Source organism: Aedes albopictus, chromosome 2 (assembly GCF_035046485.1).
Source record: "Aedes albopictus strain Foshan chromosome 2, AalbF5, whole genome shotgun sequence".
NCBI lineage: Eukaryota > Metazoa > Arthropoda > Insecta > Diptera > Culicidae > Aedes > Aedes albopictus.
Genome location: NC_085137.1, coordinates 229,087,543 through 229,105,123, shown reverse-complemented (window position 1 = coordinate 229,105,123; position 17,581 = coordinate 229,087,543). Strand labels below are relative to the sequence as shown.

Sequence of the window (17,581 nt, the reverse complement as noted above, 5' to 3'; positions counted from 1 at the left end):
AAACGTGTATTTATTAACTATTGCATGGCGTCAGTCACCATGCATAAATTTACGTAACGCTTCATAGAAGTGTGAAAGTCTAGTGATTTTGCTAAATATAAAGGCGTTCCACGCATATTGTAATGAGTGGAAAGGCCATCAAAAATAAAGTAATTTGAATGATACGTAAATTGTCAAATATTATATTAGATAACACATTGTCTCAGTCATCAACTGATTGTCGAGAAGGACAACTTTTCTAAACTGGATGACTGAACACCTGAAAATTTCAACTTGTTGAAAAGTTTTTATTACACAAATCGAATCGAAATTTTTAACTTGGCGAAAAGTTGTTAGAACAAATCGAACCCACAACAATCTCATTGTAAAATAAACGTATAACAACCCAGATCACGGGAGGTCCCAACTTATTCTATTAATCTGTTCTTAGAGTACATTACATTGGCATGAATATTTTCTCCCTTTAGAAGAAACTGGAGAGATGGATCTTACAGGTGATCCAAAATATGTCCACATCTTGTTATGTTGAACATATTTTGGCCATACTTCAAACCACCATTTTAGTAAATATTATCGCTACATCGAGGTTAAGAACAGTTTATTTTGAGTTCTTACAAGGCCCTAACTACATTCACATGAAATAAATATTTATTTGTAAAATTTAATACCTCTTCGAAGCCGACTACAAATTTGTCACCTTCTTTGTTTTTAGTGCTTTTCCGTGCGTTTCATTGGAAGTGAAAATATTTTCTCTATTTTGGATACTGAACAGCATATTTAACTGACATCCAAAATAAAGCTCGTCACATAGTTGAATACTTTTCGTGTTCCAATAAAAATTTACCAAGATTTAGTAGAGATTATGTGATAAATATCATAAAACTCCCTAGGTGGGCCAAAATACCTGCCCGGTCCACAATACCCTACGCCACAATACTCGGTTTGTGGCTGCCGCTCTCCATCCTCGGTCACGTCCAATGCTCCACCTAGTCCGCCCATCGTGCTGTCTGCGCTCTACGCCTTCTTGTGATACCGACTTCGGCCACCTTCTGGATGCTGGGTACGTCGTAGAGTGCAGCGAGCTCGAGATTGTCCTTAGCACCGAGTTCTTGCAGGTCCTCCTCGAGTATGATCCCTGTCTCGTGTCCGTAGATGACCACCGATCTTATTAGCGTTTTGTACATGGCGCACTTGGTGTGAGATTGAAGCTTTTCATATCGCAGTAAGGATCCGAGATAGACGAATTCCTCCACCACCTCGAAGGTACCTTGGAGGGCCCATATTCTGCGCATCTAAGACTTTTTCAATTTCAATCAGCTGTAACAAATTCCAAATCGAACCGATTTGGCTGAATTTTTGACTGGGCATAGTTATTAGCTTTGTAAATGAGGGAAAAATATAATTCTTATACAAAACACTCAATTTATATGTAAAATCATGAAAATTCTAAAGTGTGTCTCTGTTCCTAATTCTGCGCACCCTTTTTTGGAATGTTCCTTATTCTGCGCACTAATGTTACTAATTCTGCGCACATGGGAAAAACTCTAAAAAGATAACATATTGTAATGAGAGCAAGATTCATAGATGAAATTCAATTGAATTCTTCATTTTCAACTTTATTCGACATTACAACCATATTGGAACTTTGTACGTCCTCAACATTGATACTACCTACTTTGATTACTAAGCAAAGGGAATTTTAAAATAATACACAAAAGGATTTTGTAGCATTATCGAATACTACTACGTAAAGCTTTTTGATTATTCGCATACGCACATTTTAGTAAAATTTACTTTCATTTCTAAAGGCAATATAAACATTTTCGCCATGACAAGGTGGCACAATCTTTGTTTGCAAACTGAGACTTCTTTCATGTCTAACTCCAGGGTTTCCACTGTTCAAGAAAATTCCATGTAAACTCACATCATATATCGCATTTGACGAATGCTGCATGAATCCATAAAATTTTCCCCTAGGTTGATAGCAAATGTTTAAAACAAGTGGTTATTCTGGTCGAACTGTCAGATCAAAAATTCAAAAATCGTAAATTAGCCTTCAAAGTTCATAAACTAACTTGTTGAGCCTCGTAGCCGTGCGGTTAGGGTCACCAAGCTTCTAATCGCACCATGCAATGGGGTGAGGGTTCGATTCCCGCTCCGGGCGATGAAACTTTTCGTGAGAATAGTTTCTTCTCCGTATCCACTGGTGCATGCTCCGTGTGTCCCTTGTCTAGTGTTTAGTTTCATTCAGTCTGTAGAGCCTCTGGCTGAAGACGGTGTCCGCGTCTCTTTTAATTACTGTCACCGGATTGCTAGAAACATAGAATATCCTAGTTTTAACTATGGTGGCATTTATATGATGTTTGTTTATTAATTATATGTTCAAAACTTAGTGTTGAAATGTCTGCGCAGAATTAGGACCACCATATAATACCGGTTCCTAATTCTGCGCACCTAAGAAGAACAAGAAGATTAAAAAAAGAAGAAGAAAACTCAATTGTTTTTTGCCGATTCTGATTCCTCGAAGACAGCAGTACAGGATGCGCATGGAAAAGCAGACATTCTCTTCATTATTTATGTCGTAAAATGCTTCAGCTCATGATGCAACTTTTTAGCAGTTTCGCTAACGGACACAGATTTCAGGCAATTTACAATACTTGCAACATCATTTTTTTTTTTATTAAATAATGATCGTTGATATGAAAAATTTTTCTTCACAAACTTTTTCATTACTATTGAAACAATATTCAAAAAAAATATTTGAAGCTAATATTGAACTAGGGTCCGCGATTTTGTGGTATATTCGAGAAAGTGCGCCGAATTAGGGACTGCGCAGAATTAGGGCCGGTCACGGTATTCCCGTTTATCGTCATATTACTACCTAGACGGACCCGGTCTTGTTCGGTTCTGCCTGCCAGCATGTACTTTGTTTTGGACGCATTCACCAACAGTCCGACCTTTGCTGCTTCGAATTTCAGGCGGGTGTACAGTTCTGCCACTGTTCCCAATCAGGCCAACCATTTCAATAGGTCCTATCTGCATTTGAGAGGCTCTCTTTGTCCACTTTCTCTTTTAATTATTGCAATGTATTGGTACACTTTTCAACTATTTTTGCAGTACAAATCAAAATACAATTGTTTTGACCATCATTCAATGCAAGGAGACAATCATAATACAAATAAACAGCTGAGATATTAACGAAAGAGAGGGAAATCAAAGCGAGCCTCTCTTCTGCAGATAGGACCTTTAGACATGTTTGGCCATGTTTTATCTCCAGAACTAATGTCCATGTCGTCCGCAAAGCACACAAATTGACGGGATTTTGTGAAAATCGTTCCCCGGCTGTTGAGCACGGCTCGTCGCATCACACCTTCCAGAGCAATGTTGAAGAGTAGGCATAAGAGTCCGTCATCTTGTCGAAGTCCCCGGTGAGATTCGAATGAACTGGATAGTTCATCCGAAACCCTTATGCAGTTTTGGACACCGTCCATCGTTGCTTTAATCAGTCTAGTCAGTTTCCCAGAAAAGCCATTCTCGTCCATGATTCTCCATAGCTCTCTGCGGTTAATACTGTCGTATGCCGCGTTGAAGTCGATGAACAGGTGATGGGAACTGGTATTCACGGCATTTGGGGGGGGGGGGGGGGGTCGGTGAAGATCTGGTCCGTTGTCGACCGACCGTCGATGAAGCCGGCTTGTAAACTTCTTACGAGCTCATTCGTTTTAGGTGACAGACGACGGAAGATGATCTGGGATAGCACTTTGTAGGCAGCATTCAAAATGGTGATCGCTCTAAAGTTCTCATATTCCAAATGGTCGCCTTTCTTGTCAATGTGACAGGTAACCCCTTCCTTCCACTCCTCCGGAAGCTGTTCGGTTTCCCAAATCCTGACTATAAACCGGTGCAGACAGGTGGCCAGGTTTACTAGGCCAATTTTGACGAGTTCAGCTGCGATACTATCCTTACAAGCTGATTTGTTGGTTTTGAGCAGGTGAATGGCATCTTTAACTTCCCTCAGCGTGGGAGTCGGCTCATTTGGTCCTCTGCTGCACGGGCGTCGTCGTTCACTCTGTTGTCTTGATCTCTCGTGCCTACGTCCTCTACGCCGTTCAGGTGCTCGTCAAAGTGCTGCTTCCACCTTTCGATCACCTCACGTCCGTTCGTCAAGAGACCTCTGTCCTGATCCCTGCATATTTCGGCTCGCGGCACGAATCCGTTGCGGGATGCTTTGAGCTACTCGTAGAACTTCATTGTTTCATGTGAACGGCATATCAGTTCCATTTCCTCGCAGTCCACTCCTTCCAGGCAGCGTTTTTTTTTTCGAAAGAGGGAGGCCTGCTGTTTCCGCTTCTGTTTGTAACGTTCCACGTTCTGCCGGGTTCCTTGCTGCAACATTACCGTCCATGCTGTGTTCTTCTCCTCCAAAACCGCTCTGCACTCCTCGTCGAACCATTTCTTCGTCGACTCTTTTCCACGTGAGCGATTCCAAGCAACAGCATCAAAATTAAGGAAAATTTTTAATTCATGATTTTCTATTGAACTGAAACTTTGCACAGTTATTCAGTTCCATCTAAATCGCCATTTTTCGATATCAAATTTTTATTTAGAGCCACGACTAACTTTTCAAAAGGGTGTATGTGAAAATGGTTAAAAATATTCAAAAATATGCACAGCAAAAACGGATTGTTCGATTGTTATGAATTTTTCAGCAAAGTTAGATAGCTAAATGGTGATTTCTAAGAAAATATACACTGTGAAAAAAAATCTATTTTATCATTGAAAAACATCATTTTTGTCACAAAAACTCAAATATCTCAAAACCCTATCTTTTTACCAACTTGAATTTTTTAGGGAAAACGGTCCATTGTATTAGCAATCTACCATAAAAATTTGGTGATGGTAAACTAATAAACAAAAAAGTTATAACATTTCAAAAATTTCACAATTTTTACATTTAGTAAAAACAATTTTTCTGTGTAAATTATTTCGGCCGGGAATCGCGATTTGATGCTGATTTTATTGTTCAGCAAAGTTAGATAACTAAATGGCGATTCCTAAGAAAATATACACTGTGAAAAAAATCTTTTTTAACATTAAAAAATATCATTTTTGTCACAAAAACTCAAATATCTCAAAACCCTATCTTTTTACCAACGTAATTTTTTAGAGAAAACGGTCCATTGTATTAGCAATCTACCATGAAAATAAACAAAAAAGTTATGACAATTCAAACATTTCACAATTTTCACATTTAGTAATAATTTTTTTTAGTGTAAATTATTTCGGCCGGAAATTGAAGTTTGATGCTGATTTTATTGTTAATGGCCTTGCGTGAGTAAAACAAGTTGTTTTTATTATATATTATATATACATATAATATAATATACTATGTACCGTAATGTTCCGATTTTATCACGCCCTCCGCGCATTAGTCGTTTATTCATTAATTTGCTGTTACATTTGAGGACAAGTGTTTTCCCTCTTCTTCAAGATTAATGTTGAAAGCGTGTTTTGCAACGTTAAAAATATTGAAATGGGTATAGATGTTGAAGAATATTACAGGGCATTTTTGAAAAGGGGCGTAATTAAATTGTTTAAACAGATGTCGCTGATGGCAATTTCTCAGTTGTTGTCGTTTTCGAACTTCCTGCGCCCTGCTTTACCGATGATATACAGATGGCTCGTTTGTCAAATTCTAGACGGCAGGACGTGCAAATGCGTAATTTTGTACACAATGTGGACATTTGGGCATAACCAGTCTCTTTCAGTTTATCTATGGTGCTTTCGGTGAGATTTCGTAACTCTTTTGAACATTTTTTTTCATCAAACGGTCTACAAGAGAGCGTTGAGTTGAAGACCTTTGAGAAAGCGACTGTTCATCTTGTTCGTTAGATTATAATAAACAAAATCACTTATTAATTTTAACTTACTTGTTTGGTGTTGGTGGCTGAAGAAAAAAAATACTATACAATTTTTAATATTCATAGCGGTAGTATTTTTTTGTTTTTTTCGTGAGCATTGTCAGGTATGTATACAGACAAACAAACGTAACACTGGCGAAATTTTCATTGACCACGCCTTCAACGATCATTTTGAATCTTGGTTGTGGCTTTCATAACAAGAAGAGCGCCCATCGTTTTTCTTTGCGTTTGACGTTTCACACTAGCGCCTTCTGATGACGATATTGCACAACGCAGTGTTTCGTGAAACATTTCCACCAGGTGGTGATAGTGTGAACTGGGCGATGAATTTTCACTAAAATTGTTCTAGGCGTTTCGTCTGTTTGTCTGTGGTATGTACCTCTTATGCATTTGTTGTTGTTGAAGTTACTCGCATTCTTCCGATCATAAAGTCTGTTCTCTACACACTTAATTTTGATTACCGAGTTCGGTAATTTTTTGACGAGATTAAAACTGCTGAGCACCGAACTCGTTCAGCAAAAATGCATTGTTTACCTTTTCCATACGATTTTGACAGTTGTTTTACTGAGCCTCAGTAAAATCGATTACCGAAACTACCGAGATCGTACTGCTGTTATAATCTCGTCAAAAAAGTACCGAACAGGCAATTCAGAAATAAGTGTGTAAGAGGGATTTTTTTTGCGGATAAACTAGACGTATACGCGTATAAAAAAACTTTTATTATACAGCTTTTGTCTTAAAAATAAATTCAATTCCATTTTTCTTATAATCAACAGCTTTTCAACACTATCAAGGGATTTTTTCACCAGTCACGTACAATAAAAAGTATGACAATCTCAATATTTTTGATCACAACACTGGATCGCGTCTAAGTTTCAAATAGATACTATAGTAATTACGAATAATCAAACTAAAGTATCATGAAAACAACTTGTTTAATTCAGGCGGTAGCCTTTACAATAAAATCAGCATCAAAATATAATTCTCGAAATAATTTACACAGAAAAAAAATTTTTTTTGTTACTAAATGTAAAAATTGTGAAATGTTTGAAATGTCATAACTTTTTTGTTTATCAGTTTACCATCACCAAAATTTTATGGTAGATAGCTGATATAATGGGCCATTTCCCCTAAAAAATTGAAGTTGGTAAAAAGATAGGGTTTTGAGATATTTGAGTTTTTGTGACAAATATCATATTTTTTCAAAGTAGAAAAAGAAATTTTTTACAGTGTATATTTTCTAAGGAATCATCATTTAGTTATCTAACTTTGCTGAAAAATTTATAACAATCGAACAATCCGTTTTTGCTGTACAGCTTTTAGAATATTTTAGAACTATTTTCGCATACACCCTTTTGAAAAGTTAGTCGTGAGTGAATATGAAGGTTTAATATCAAAAAATGGTGATTTATATGAAAATGAAAAACTGTGCAAAGTTTCAGATATTTTTGAAATGGTCGCTCAGGATCGACTGACATGACTCCGTGGAATTCCTCACGTACCCGATGGTGCTCTCGGCTTCGTCGTTGATGGCTGCTTTTACGGTTCTCCAGCAGTCCTCTACAGCACCCTTAAATGAAACAACACAGCGCACGAGTAACTTTCACGCAGCGAGCAAAAAGACAAAGGATTTTTCACTCATATTTGTGTACGACTGGATCAACACAAAAAATGTACTGATCCGGTGTTACACAAATCTGCGTCAATCAGAGCGTGGTCGATTTGCGATTCCGTCTGCTGTGGGGATCTCCAGGTGTAACGATAAGGGAGGCCGTGTTGGAAAAAGGTGCGGCCCTTGATCCTCTACCAGCACCCACACTCTTTCGTCGATCGGCCACCAACCGATCACGCGCCTCTGCATATCGCCCATCACGATAAAAGCTGCTTCCAGCTCACGTGTGTTGCCGCAACTCTGGTAGTTGGTATGATTACCTCTAAACCCTCGCATCATGGATCCTGTTTAACACACATCCTGCAGCGCTACGATGCCGAACCCGAGGTCTTTCAGTAGATCGGCGAAATAAAGCACAAATAAAAACAGCAATAGATTTTGCTGAACTTTTAGTAAAATTATGCTGCATTTCAGCAAGGCGTTGCTGATTACACTAGTTTACAAAATAAAATGAAAGTGGTGAACTTATGTCAACGACCAAAATTTTTGAAGCATAATTTAGCGCTGATTTCGAAACCGTGCTTCAAAAAATTTAAAGTAGAACAGTTTTTAAGTTTTAGCTCAATATCGAGTTTTACAACTTTTTAAAACATGGAATTTAATCAAATTCAAATATCTTGCGTTTTGTTCAACAAATTTTAAATCTTTTTCCATAAATTAAAAGCTGAATATAATACAATTCGATCATCTGAATGCAGGTTTTGCTTCAGATTGATGAAATTTAAGATATTGGCGAGTTTTGGGGAAAATCTCCTAAAATTTTAGCAAAATTTTCAAAAATATGAGAAAAAAATGTATTTTTTTTTCAATAAGAAAAATACAGTTTAAAAAAATCTTTCTCAACGTTTATTTGACATATCATATGTAGGCGAGTCACAGTAAAAAATTCAGCTCAATCGGAGCATTGATTATGGAGAATGAAATGTGTGAAGTGAGCGACTTTGCTTAAAAATAGAACAAAAATCGATTTCAAATCATCAACCTTGTATGGAAAGTCGAAAAAAAATCCGCTCTACTGTAATTTTTTTCTTCGCGTTTTCGAACTCAGGGCATGATTCTACACCAAAAACGATCATCAGCTAACCGAGTTCAAAAACGCTGTAAACTAGTGTTATCTGCCAAACTGCAGAATGATTCAGCAAATCGAAAATAAGGCTAATTGGAGACCTTACGGGTCACCTCAGCATATTAAATGAATTTGCCATAAATCCCGCAATAGGAATTTGTAGTGACTGGATGGAAACGGTAGCCAATTATGACTTACCTTACGATGTACTCATTCCTTCCCGCCAGGAGTGGGAAGGAGGTGGACCCAGCGTTCCAACAGGCTCAATAAATTTCTTCACAGATGGTTCGAAAATGAATAATCTGACAGGCTCCGGAATCTATGGCCCTAGAACAAAAATCTCTGTCCACTTAGGACAGTGGCCCACAGTATTTCAGGCGGAAATATATGCAATATTAGAATGCGTGTTATTATGCCTGAGGAGAAAGTATAGGTTTGCAAAAATATGTATTTTCTCTGACAGCCAAGCGGCACTTAAGTCGCTGAATAACTACACTTGTAACTCAAAGCTAGTGTGGGAATGCATTCTGGCTTTGAAAAACTTATCCATACGCAATCGAGTCTACCTATATTGGATCCCAGGACATACGGGTCTAGAGGGAAACGAGATTGCTGATGAGCTAGCCAGAAATGGATCTAATGAAAGGTTCATTGGCCCTGAGCCCTTCTGCGGGATCTCAGACTGCTCTGTAAAAATGGAACTGAACAAATATATGGTCAGTCGAATCACATCAAACTGGAATGCACTTCCCCATACGAGCCAATCTAAAAGGCTCGTAACGATAAACCCCAAGAAAACCCAACAACTATTAGGTCTCAATAAAAGGAATCTCAACATCTACACCGGTCTAATAACTGGACACTGCCCCTGCAGATACCATCTACAAAAGATCGGAGCAATCCAAACCTCAAATTGCCGCTTCTGTGACGAGGAGAGGGAAACATCAGAACACATCCTCTGCTATTGCAGTGCACTCACTCAACGTAGGTTCAAAGTTCTCAGCAAGCCCTTTTTAGGGCCTGCTGACATATGGATCTTATCTCCCAAGGACGTGGTTGGCTTCATAAAGCTAGTCTCGCCAGAATGGGGGAGTCACATACTGTAACTCAGGATCTCTATTCATCAATAATAGATGGTCTTGAGTTCAGTCGATACCAAGGTATCTCAGTGACAAATATGTTACTGAGATAACTTGCGTACCTCACAGCAAAAGGGTATATCACAATAGTTCTAAAATCTAGACGCAGTGATCTTCACCCGACAAACGAGAGAGAAGGCTAATTATGTATCAGCTATTTGTATTGCTGAACTCAACCAGCTCAAAAAATCAGCAAAGTTTGTTGATTACCAGTCAAAAAATTGAAGTGCATTATCATTCTTTTTGATTTAGAAAGAATAAGTAAAAAAAGATAGGAAGTCAAGTGGCTGTCAGGTGACAGGTTTCATCGTGGCCTCTTTGAGGACAGTTCTAGTCTTTAAACAAAGTAGAGGTCCCAGCGGAACTTATTCCAGATAATTTGAGGTGGCATTTTTATTTGATTGTAGTCTATCTTTTCTTGATTTTTTTTTAAATCGGGAAGTTTGTTACGTAGCAGGGGAATCAGATCCAACAAGCTAAGTATGTTCGTGCTGAATATCCACGCGTTCATCACTTCAGTTATACGGGTCCTCACGGCACTTGGCATTAGGTCGTGACAGTTAGATTTTATTTAATTGAAGAGAGACGAACCAGCTAAGGGCTGAAAGTCTCTTTAACCCTCGAACGATTGCGCTGTTGTATTTTGTACAACACGTTGAAAAAATCTCGCTTTTTGCACTTAGCATTAGCGTGGTGCTGACGCAGGTAGTCCACCGCTCGAGTTACGGAACGTTAATAAAGACAACTGAATCAATCAATATTTAATAGATCTATGAATCTCACCCTACTTATGATTTTGACTCATTACTTCGTGGATCCTATAATATTCGACAAAAAGTTCACCTGAAAGAAGAAGAAATATAAAATTAATGCATTAATAATTTATATATGATTATCATGTAATTTATAATAAAATAATTGCTTTTATTTTAGTGTTTGGACACAGTTGTAGTGCCGGTTCCTCGCATGCTTCCACAAACTCCAACCACGCAGCCAACGGCCAACGGAAAAGTAACGACAGGGCAAGTAGTGAGGTCTCCCAAAGTGATGACGCCAACCACACCGCAAAACATCCCAACTACAATTGCCAGCAGCTCGAGCAGCGTCAACGGTAAAAAAGAAGAAAAGAAAGAGAGGAAATTCTTCGAACGGAAAGCGAAAGTAGACACCAAATTGAATGCAAGCAATACAAACGGATGCAGTAGCCCAAACATGAGCAATAAAAAGGAAGAGAAAAAAGTCAAAAAGGAAAGCAAAGACGATAGCAGTGTGAAGGAGAAAAACAAAGTCGACGGCGGACTCAAAAAGCGAAGATCCTTGCTGAGCTTGAAGTTTTAGATAGTCATTATAATCCAATTCTTTAGCTATGCGATACTGAAAAAGGAACGTCTACGCACACGAGGTGTGTAAAATGACTAGTGAACGAGATGTATGACTCTGTTTTGAACGATTCAGATGGTTACAATTTTACCAGTACACACAAATCAATCATATCAAGAAATAGAAATACCGTCTGATATGTTTTACCATTCGTAAAAACGTCAACTTAACCGTTTTTATGCAAACCGTACCTAAAACCAGCTGAAAAAATAAATAAATCCGTTTACGGCTTATTCGCGTTCGCATAGAATTGTCTTTAAAATAATTTTCCGAATCGTAAAAAATGCGATTACTCTTGTGCATAGCAAATTTGTATATAAAACTGTTATCAGAAACTATTTGTTAGTGTTGAAATATATAGTTGATGTAGTATTCAGAAATTGGGAAACAACTTCCATTTTTTACATTTTTTATCAATACGAGATATCTGTTTCAACAGACAGTTTAACATAACGCTCTAGGCACTGTTTTGACAAGATTTCTGTATAACTATTCAATACTAGATTCTTTTGATTACAATCCTCATTTTGAATACTCAAACATTTAATCCTGAGGCCTTCCCTAGCTATTCCATCAATTAAAACAATCGAATAAATGAAAAAAAAAAACTATATGAGGTAGAATAGTTAAGTTAACAAATTCGTAAATACAATAATAAAAAGAAAATTTACAATCAATTTGAAACCCGGAAACACGAAATACTATTAGTTAGAAATGGAAGCTCTTTTATATCTACGATATGTTAAGCAGTAAACATGAAACTAACTAAATGTGTGTTGTGATTTTTCCCTTCGTACATTAGCAGCTTAGGAGAAGTGATGGTTCAGTAATTGTTTGCTAAGTATATATTGTCAAAGAACATGTGGAAACTCATGCGAAGCATGACTGAAGACTATCTTATTATTTTAACACTCCAGCGTTGTTGCTATACCGCTGTTCTCAAGTTGAGATCCGATGTCCGGTAAGTGTGAAATATTACCACTTAGTGCGTTGGTTAACTGCGTAGAAAAACAAAAACAAGCAGGAAAGGTTTATTATAAGGTTTTGTAGACGAAGAAGTTCAAATGAAAGGGTAAAGGTAGTTATATTATGTGCGTTAGCTAATAGTGTTGTTCTAATGCATTAAAGGTGAAAAACAGTTATTGGAAGTTGAATCAACTTTTATTTTGTTGCTATTGGCTAAACTGTTAAATAAACTGTTTTATACAAAAAAAAAATCCTTGTTGTCTATTATTGTTTTTCGAAAGAATGAGTATAAGTATCATAACCTTAAATTTCCTTAAACCTGGATTCCGACAATCTTAGATGAATAATTCCAAACCGTTGTCTCTCATTATAATGCTTTTCATATGGCGATATCATATAGTGATATACAGAGGATAGACAAAATGATCGGGACAGGCAAAATTTTCACTTTTCAAAAAATGTTCAACTAGTTGTAACTTTTCGAAAAGTACATCGAATATTCTCAAATTTCTACTGTAAGGATTCTCTAGGAAGTTATAAAGGTTCTTGAAAAATGTAAAATTATCCGATAGCCAACTTTGAGCTGTTATATCTCCGTATTAAATGAACTGATTTCAATGATTTACTGACCATTCATAACTTATATAATGAGCTCTAAAAAACGTTTGACTTAACTTGAAATTTTTAACAAGAGAAAAAATTATAGCAATTTCATTTATTTCATGGTTTTTTAGTAAATTGATTGACACGAATGCACTCTTAGTGTAAAATGTCATAAATAAATAAAAAAAAAAAGTAAATTGATCTATTTTTAATATGCATCCCATTACTTTCTCAATTTATTGTCAGCTATATTGTTACTTTCCTTCAAAACACATTTATATATAAGTCATTTACAGGGCATTTAAACTATAATTTGCATCTTGAATTTTGAAACGATATTGAAGTTTTGGACAATTTGGTGTTTTATCAGAAAAATAATCTAACCGAAGTTGTTCATAGCTCATTATGTAAATCATATTTGGTCAAAATTTCATTGCATTCGGCTCATTGAATCCGGAGATATAACAGCTCAAAGTTAGCTATCGCATAAATATATCTTTCTCTTAGGATCTTTATAACTTCGTGCAGAATAGCCCGATCTTTTCCAAAATTGGATCACTAATACACAACTAAATGATCAACTTACAGTGAAAATTTGAGAATATTTTTCAAAAAGTTACAGCTACTTGAAAATTTGTTGAGAGGTTAAAATTTTGCCTGACCCGATCATTTTGTCTATCCCCTGTATGTCGTTTCTGTGACATGGGCCCGAAACCTTGGAATATCTGCTATGCAGCGGAGTATGGACCAGTGCTGAAAATGTCATTTCGATATATCTGAATTCAACCACATCCAGCTCATTTTAGAAGCTCAACCTGAGAATATCGCATATGAAAAACTTGTGAGGCTAGACCAGCTCTACAAGAAAGTCACGGAAAAACGATCTTTTTCTATTCATGGTAAATAGCAATTGGCATTTTCCCGTAGGTAGTTACCTTAAATATTCAAAAAAGAGCGGTTTTCCGTGACTTTCTTGTATAATTGGTCTAGCCGCACAAGTTTTTCATATACCATATTCTCAGGTTGAGCTTCTAAAATGAGCTGGGTGTGGTTGAATATAGATATGTCGAAATAACATTTTCAGCACTGGTAGGGACAATTTTTAAATGGAAAAACCTTCAACTGATTGTATGTAACGCTGCGGTGAACCCAGTGTCGTCCACTTGGCATTACACAATTGGTGTACAAATTGAACTGAGTTCTTGTAATCTTTCTTGGAGAATATTCTAGACAGAACTATAGATTTTACCGAATTTTCAGTAAAACTCAAAATAATGGTGGATTTCTTTGAAGTATTTTTACAAGCTATCAAGATATTTTACCAGAGTTGTTTACATAAAACACATAAAACCTTACAAATGCACAATTATGAAAACAACCCATTATGGGCAACATGTGTCATTATATCTCGTTTTTCTGTGCCACTTTGGCAGCGGCGTACACCATCCGCCGTTCATTTCGCTCACGGCCACGCGCCTTCCTAAATACCTCGTCGTTGAAGTATGATGCCTTAAGCCTAAGAGGGCTTGGCCTAGGCCTAGTTGTCTCTTCCTCTATCCGCTGCCTGCTACTGTTGTAGTCGAAAGAGGTGGGCAAAACGGCTCACTTCAGTGATCGGATCCGAACCGGATCCATCACATTAGTGAACCGGATCTTTTGAGCAGATCAGCGGCTCATTTATGGAATGAATGACCAAGCTTCACCGAATCAAATGGGGTTGCTTGCTTCCAGTTTATTCTCTCAAGGGGACCCCACACGAGCATCAATACTTCATAAATATCACTACTTCTTGACAAAATTTCCATCAAACCTTGAGCTTAACCGAAAGATTTTCCAATAATACATAGGGGTAACCAAGAGCTTGACGAAAATTTCAACAAAAAGTATCGATATTGATGAAGTACATATTGATGCTCGTGTGGGGCCCGCTTCACACACAGCAAGCGGCACTCATTCTCTTGATCTTCCCGACCTGCATTATCCCTCTCCCAGCACCACACAGCGAAAGAAGTGATAATGTGTGAGTTCGTGTTCGAGTTCGGGTTGTTCGGATCAGATCTCTCCGGACTGCCGGTACTGCTCTCCCGCTTGAGCTGAAAGAGATAGATCGTGTGCGTTGTTTGCGGCTGCATGGCCAGGGGGAGGGAACTGGACCAACGCTGCTGTTGGTTGTGTGTGCTTGGCGCGTTTCGTTGAGCTGCTGTGTTTTGGAAATGACCCACAGCAAAATAAAGAGAACCTATCGGTTCTTTTAGGCTCTTTCTCACAGAATCATGTAAACTGGTGACCCGGCTCTCTCTGTAAAAGATACACGGTTCACCCACTCACTTTACTGATACGATTCTTTTGAACGGATCCGGATCTAATTGCCCATCTCTACGAAACTGGAGCGAACCGCCAGGTGATCTCTGTGAGTGTAGCCATCGGCTACCCTCTAGTTCGAACTACTTGCTAGACTAAGTCTACAAAAACTAACGTCGATAATCGACTCTGATCGGTTCCGACTAAAGGTACATTGACCAGATCGACATCTGCAACTCCTTCTGGTACTAGCTGACAGGGCCTGAGCCTTCAGATGGTAAAAATGCGGTGCACGGCACGCAGTATTACTTCTTGATACTTGCAGAACAGTTGGGCGTCTCTGTCAGAGTGCCAATACGAACCCGTGGGGTGACGCCTACAGGATCGTTATGGCCAAGACGAGAGGTGTGATGGCTCCTACAGAGCAATCTCCAGAGATGTTGGAGGGGATCATTGGAGGACTTTTTCCGCGTCATGATCCTAGTCCTTGGCCTCCTTTCGTAGGACAGCCGGGGACTGGGGCTGGCGATGAGGAGAGGGTCACCGATGTGGAACTTGCGGGGATAGCTAAGTCCCTTAGCGTAGGTAAGGCCCCAGGTCCGGACGGAGTTCCGAACCTGGCCTTAAAAGTAGCTATTGCAGAGGCTCCCGAGATGTTCAGGTCTGCTATGCAGAAATGCCTGGACGAGGGAGTCTTCCCAGAAGCTTGGAAGAGGCAGAGCCTGGTACTATTGCCAAAGGCGGGGAAACCACCCGGAGACCCGTCGGCATATAGACCAATATGCTTGATTGACACGGCGGGGAAGGTGCTCGAAAAGATCATCCTCAATAGAATGTTGAGGTTCACTGAGGGCGAAAATGGTCTTTCGAGTAACCAGTACGACTTCCGGAAGGGGAGGTCCACCGTAGACGCTATCTTGTCGGTTACAAAAACCGCCGAGAAAGCACTCGAGCCTAAGAGGAGGGGAATTCGCTTCTGCGGGGTAGTGGACTCTGGATGCGCTCTTGCGTCTGGGGATACCGGAGTACTTGTACAAGATTCTCGGAAGCTACTTCCAGAATCGCGTACTAGTTTACGAAACGGACGTGGGTCGGAAGTGCTTTCACATAACCTCAGGAGTCCCGCAAGGTTCCATCCTGGGTCCAGTGTTATGGAATGTCATGTACGACGAGGTGTTGATGTTAGAGTACCCAGTGGGAGTGGTGATTGTCGGATTTGCCGACGATATTACGCTCGAAGTCTACGGTGAAACGATCGAGGAGGTAAAGTTGACTACCAACCACTCGATCAAGGTTGTGGAGGCGTGGATGCGGTCCAGGAAACTGGAGCTGGCTCACCACAAGACAGAGGTGACGGTTGTTAACAACCTGAAGTCGGAGCAGCAGACGGAGATCAGTGTAGGAGACTGTACTATCCTGTCAAAGCGCTCCGTCAAACACTTGGGCGTGATGATCGACGATAAGCTTACCTTCGGTAGCCACGTCGATTATGCCTGTAAAAGAGCCTCCACAGCTATTACGGCACTGTCCCGGATGATGTCCAATAGCTCTGCGGTGTACGCCAGTAAGCGCAAGCTTCTGGCTAGTGTTGCTACCTCGATACTTAGGTATGGCGGCCCGGCGTGGGGTACCGCGCTAAGTACTGAATGCTACCGACGGAAGCTGCAAAGTACTTACAGGCTTATGTGTCTGAGGGTTGCGAGCGCGTACCGTACCGTGTCACACGACGCTCTCTGCGTCATTACTGGTATCCCGAGCAAAGTCTGACAGCAAATTGAAAACAAATTTTGATGTTGTGATATTGCAAATTATGATAACTCAGGTTGTTGTCGTTTTGGTCGTTTTAACGGTTAAAACATCAAAAATGAGAGCAGAAAAATGTTCCCGTAACAGCAAGTTGAAAACAAATCCTGCTATCAGTGATAGCAAATTGATAGCTGTTTTAGCTATCAGTAAGAAAAAATGGAAAAATCGTTAAATATAGGGGGTTTTCGATTGATATGGGATTCTAAATGCCATAAGATAATTACACTAATAGTATATTCGTAGAGTTACTATACAAGGTTGGCTAAGAAGTTTTGAAATACCTTAACAACTTTTTTTTATTGTAAGCACTGTTTGCAGTTCAGAAGGAATTTTTCAGCCTATCTTGATGCATGGGAAATTTCTTACCTGAATTGCTCAAGAAACCGGGTTTTTCTCGATCGCAGTACGCAGTAGCGAAGAAATGATAGTTCAAATGGCAGTTACCGAAGAAAGTTTCTGCCAGGAATCAATCAAGAAGTTTCTTGAGCGATTCCTTTCGAACTCGAAACTACGCTATAGTTTGAAGTGATAGCAAAACGAAATCTAAATTTGTAATCAAATTTAGTCAAGACAATCTGATATCAAAATGTGATATCAATTTGCTGCTGAATACAAATCGAGTTTTCGATTTGCTATCATTTTGTTGTTAGACTCTGCTCGGGATGGTACCTATCAGCATTCTTATCAGTGAGGACATGGAGTGCTTCGAAATGCGCGGCACAAGAGG

At 39.0% G+C, this 17,581-nt stretch overlaps 2 protein-coding genes and 1 long non-coding RNA gene across 5 annotated transcripts in view; 2 read left to right on the top strand and 1 right to left on the bottom strand.

Moving 5' to 3' along the window:
* Positions 1–10,601, bottom strand: part of LOC109432867 (phosphopentomutase) — a 132,244-nt gene extending 121,643 nt beyond the window's left edge. The window contains exon 1 of the mRNA XM_062851269.1: positions 10,582–10,601. The gene's annotated coding sequence lies outside the window, so the exon portion shown is untranslated. The remainder of the gene's footprint in view (positions 1–10,581) is intronic.
* The window catches only part of LOC109401384 (START domain-containing protein 10), a 92,102-nt gene extending 80,471 nt beyond the window's left edge, over positions 1–11,631 (top strand). For all 3 annotated transcript variants that reach the window (XM_062851272.1, XM_062851270.1, XM_062851271.1), the window contains exon 5: positions 10,732–11,631. In XM_062851272.1, the coding sequence (XP_062707256.1) occupies positions 10,732–11,136 (405 nt within the window). In that variant the 3' untranslated portion in view covers positions 11,137–11,631. The remainder of the gene's footprint in view (positions 1–10,731) is intronic.
* The window catches only part of LOC134287952 (uncharacterized), a 746,963-nt gene that overhangs the window by 419,427 nt on the left and 309,955 nt on the right, over positions 1–17,581 (top strand). The window lies entirely within an intron of this gene.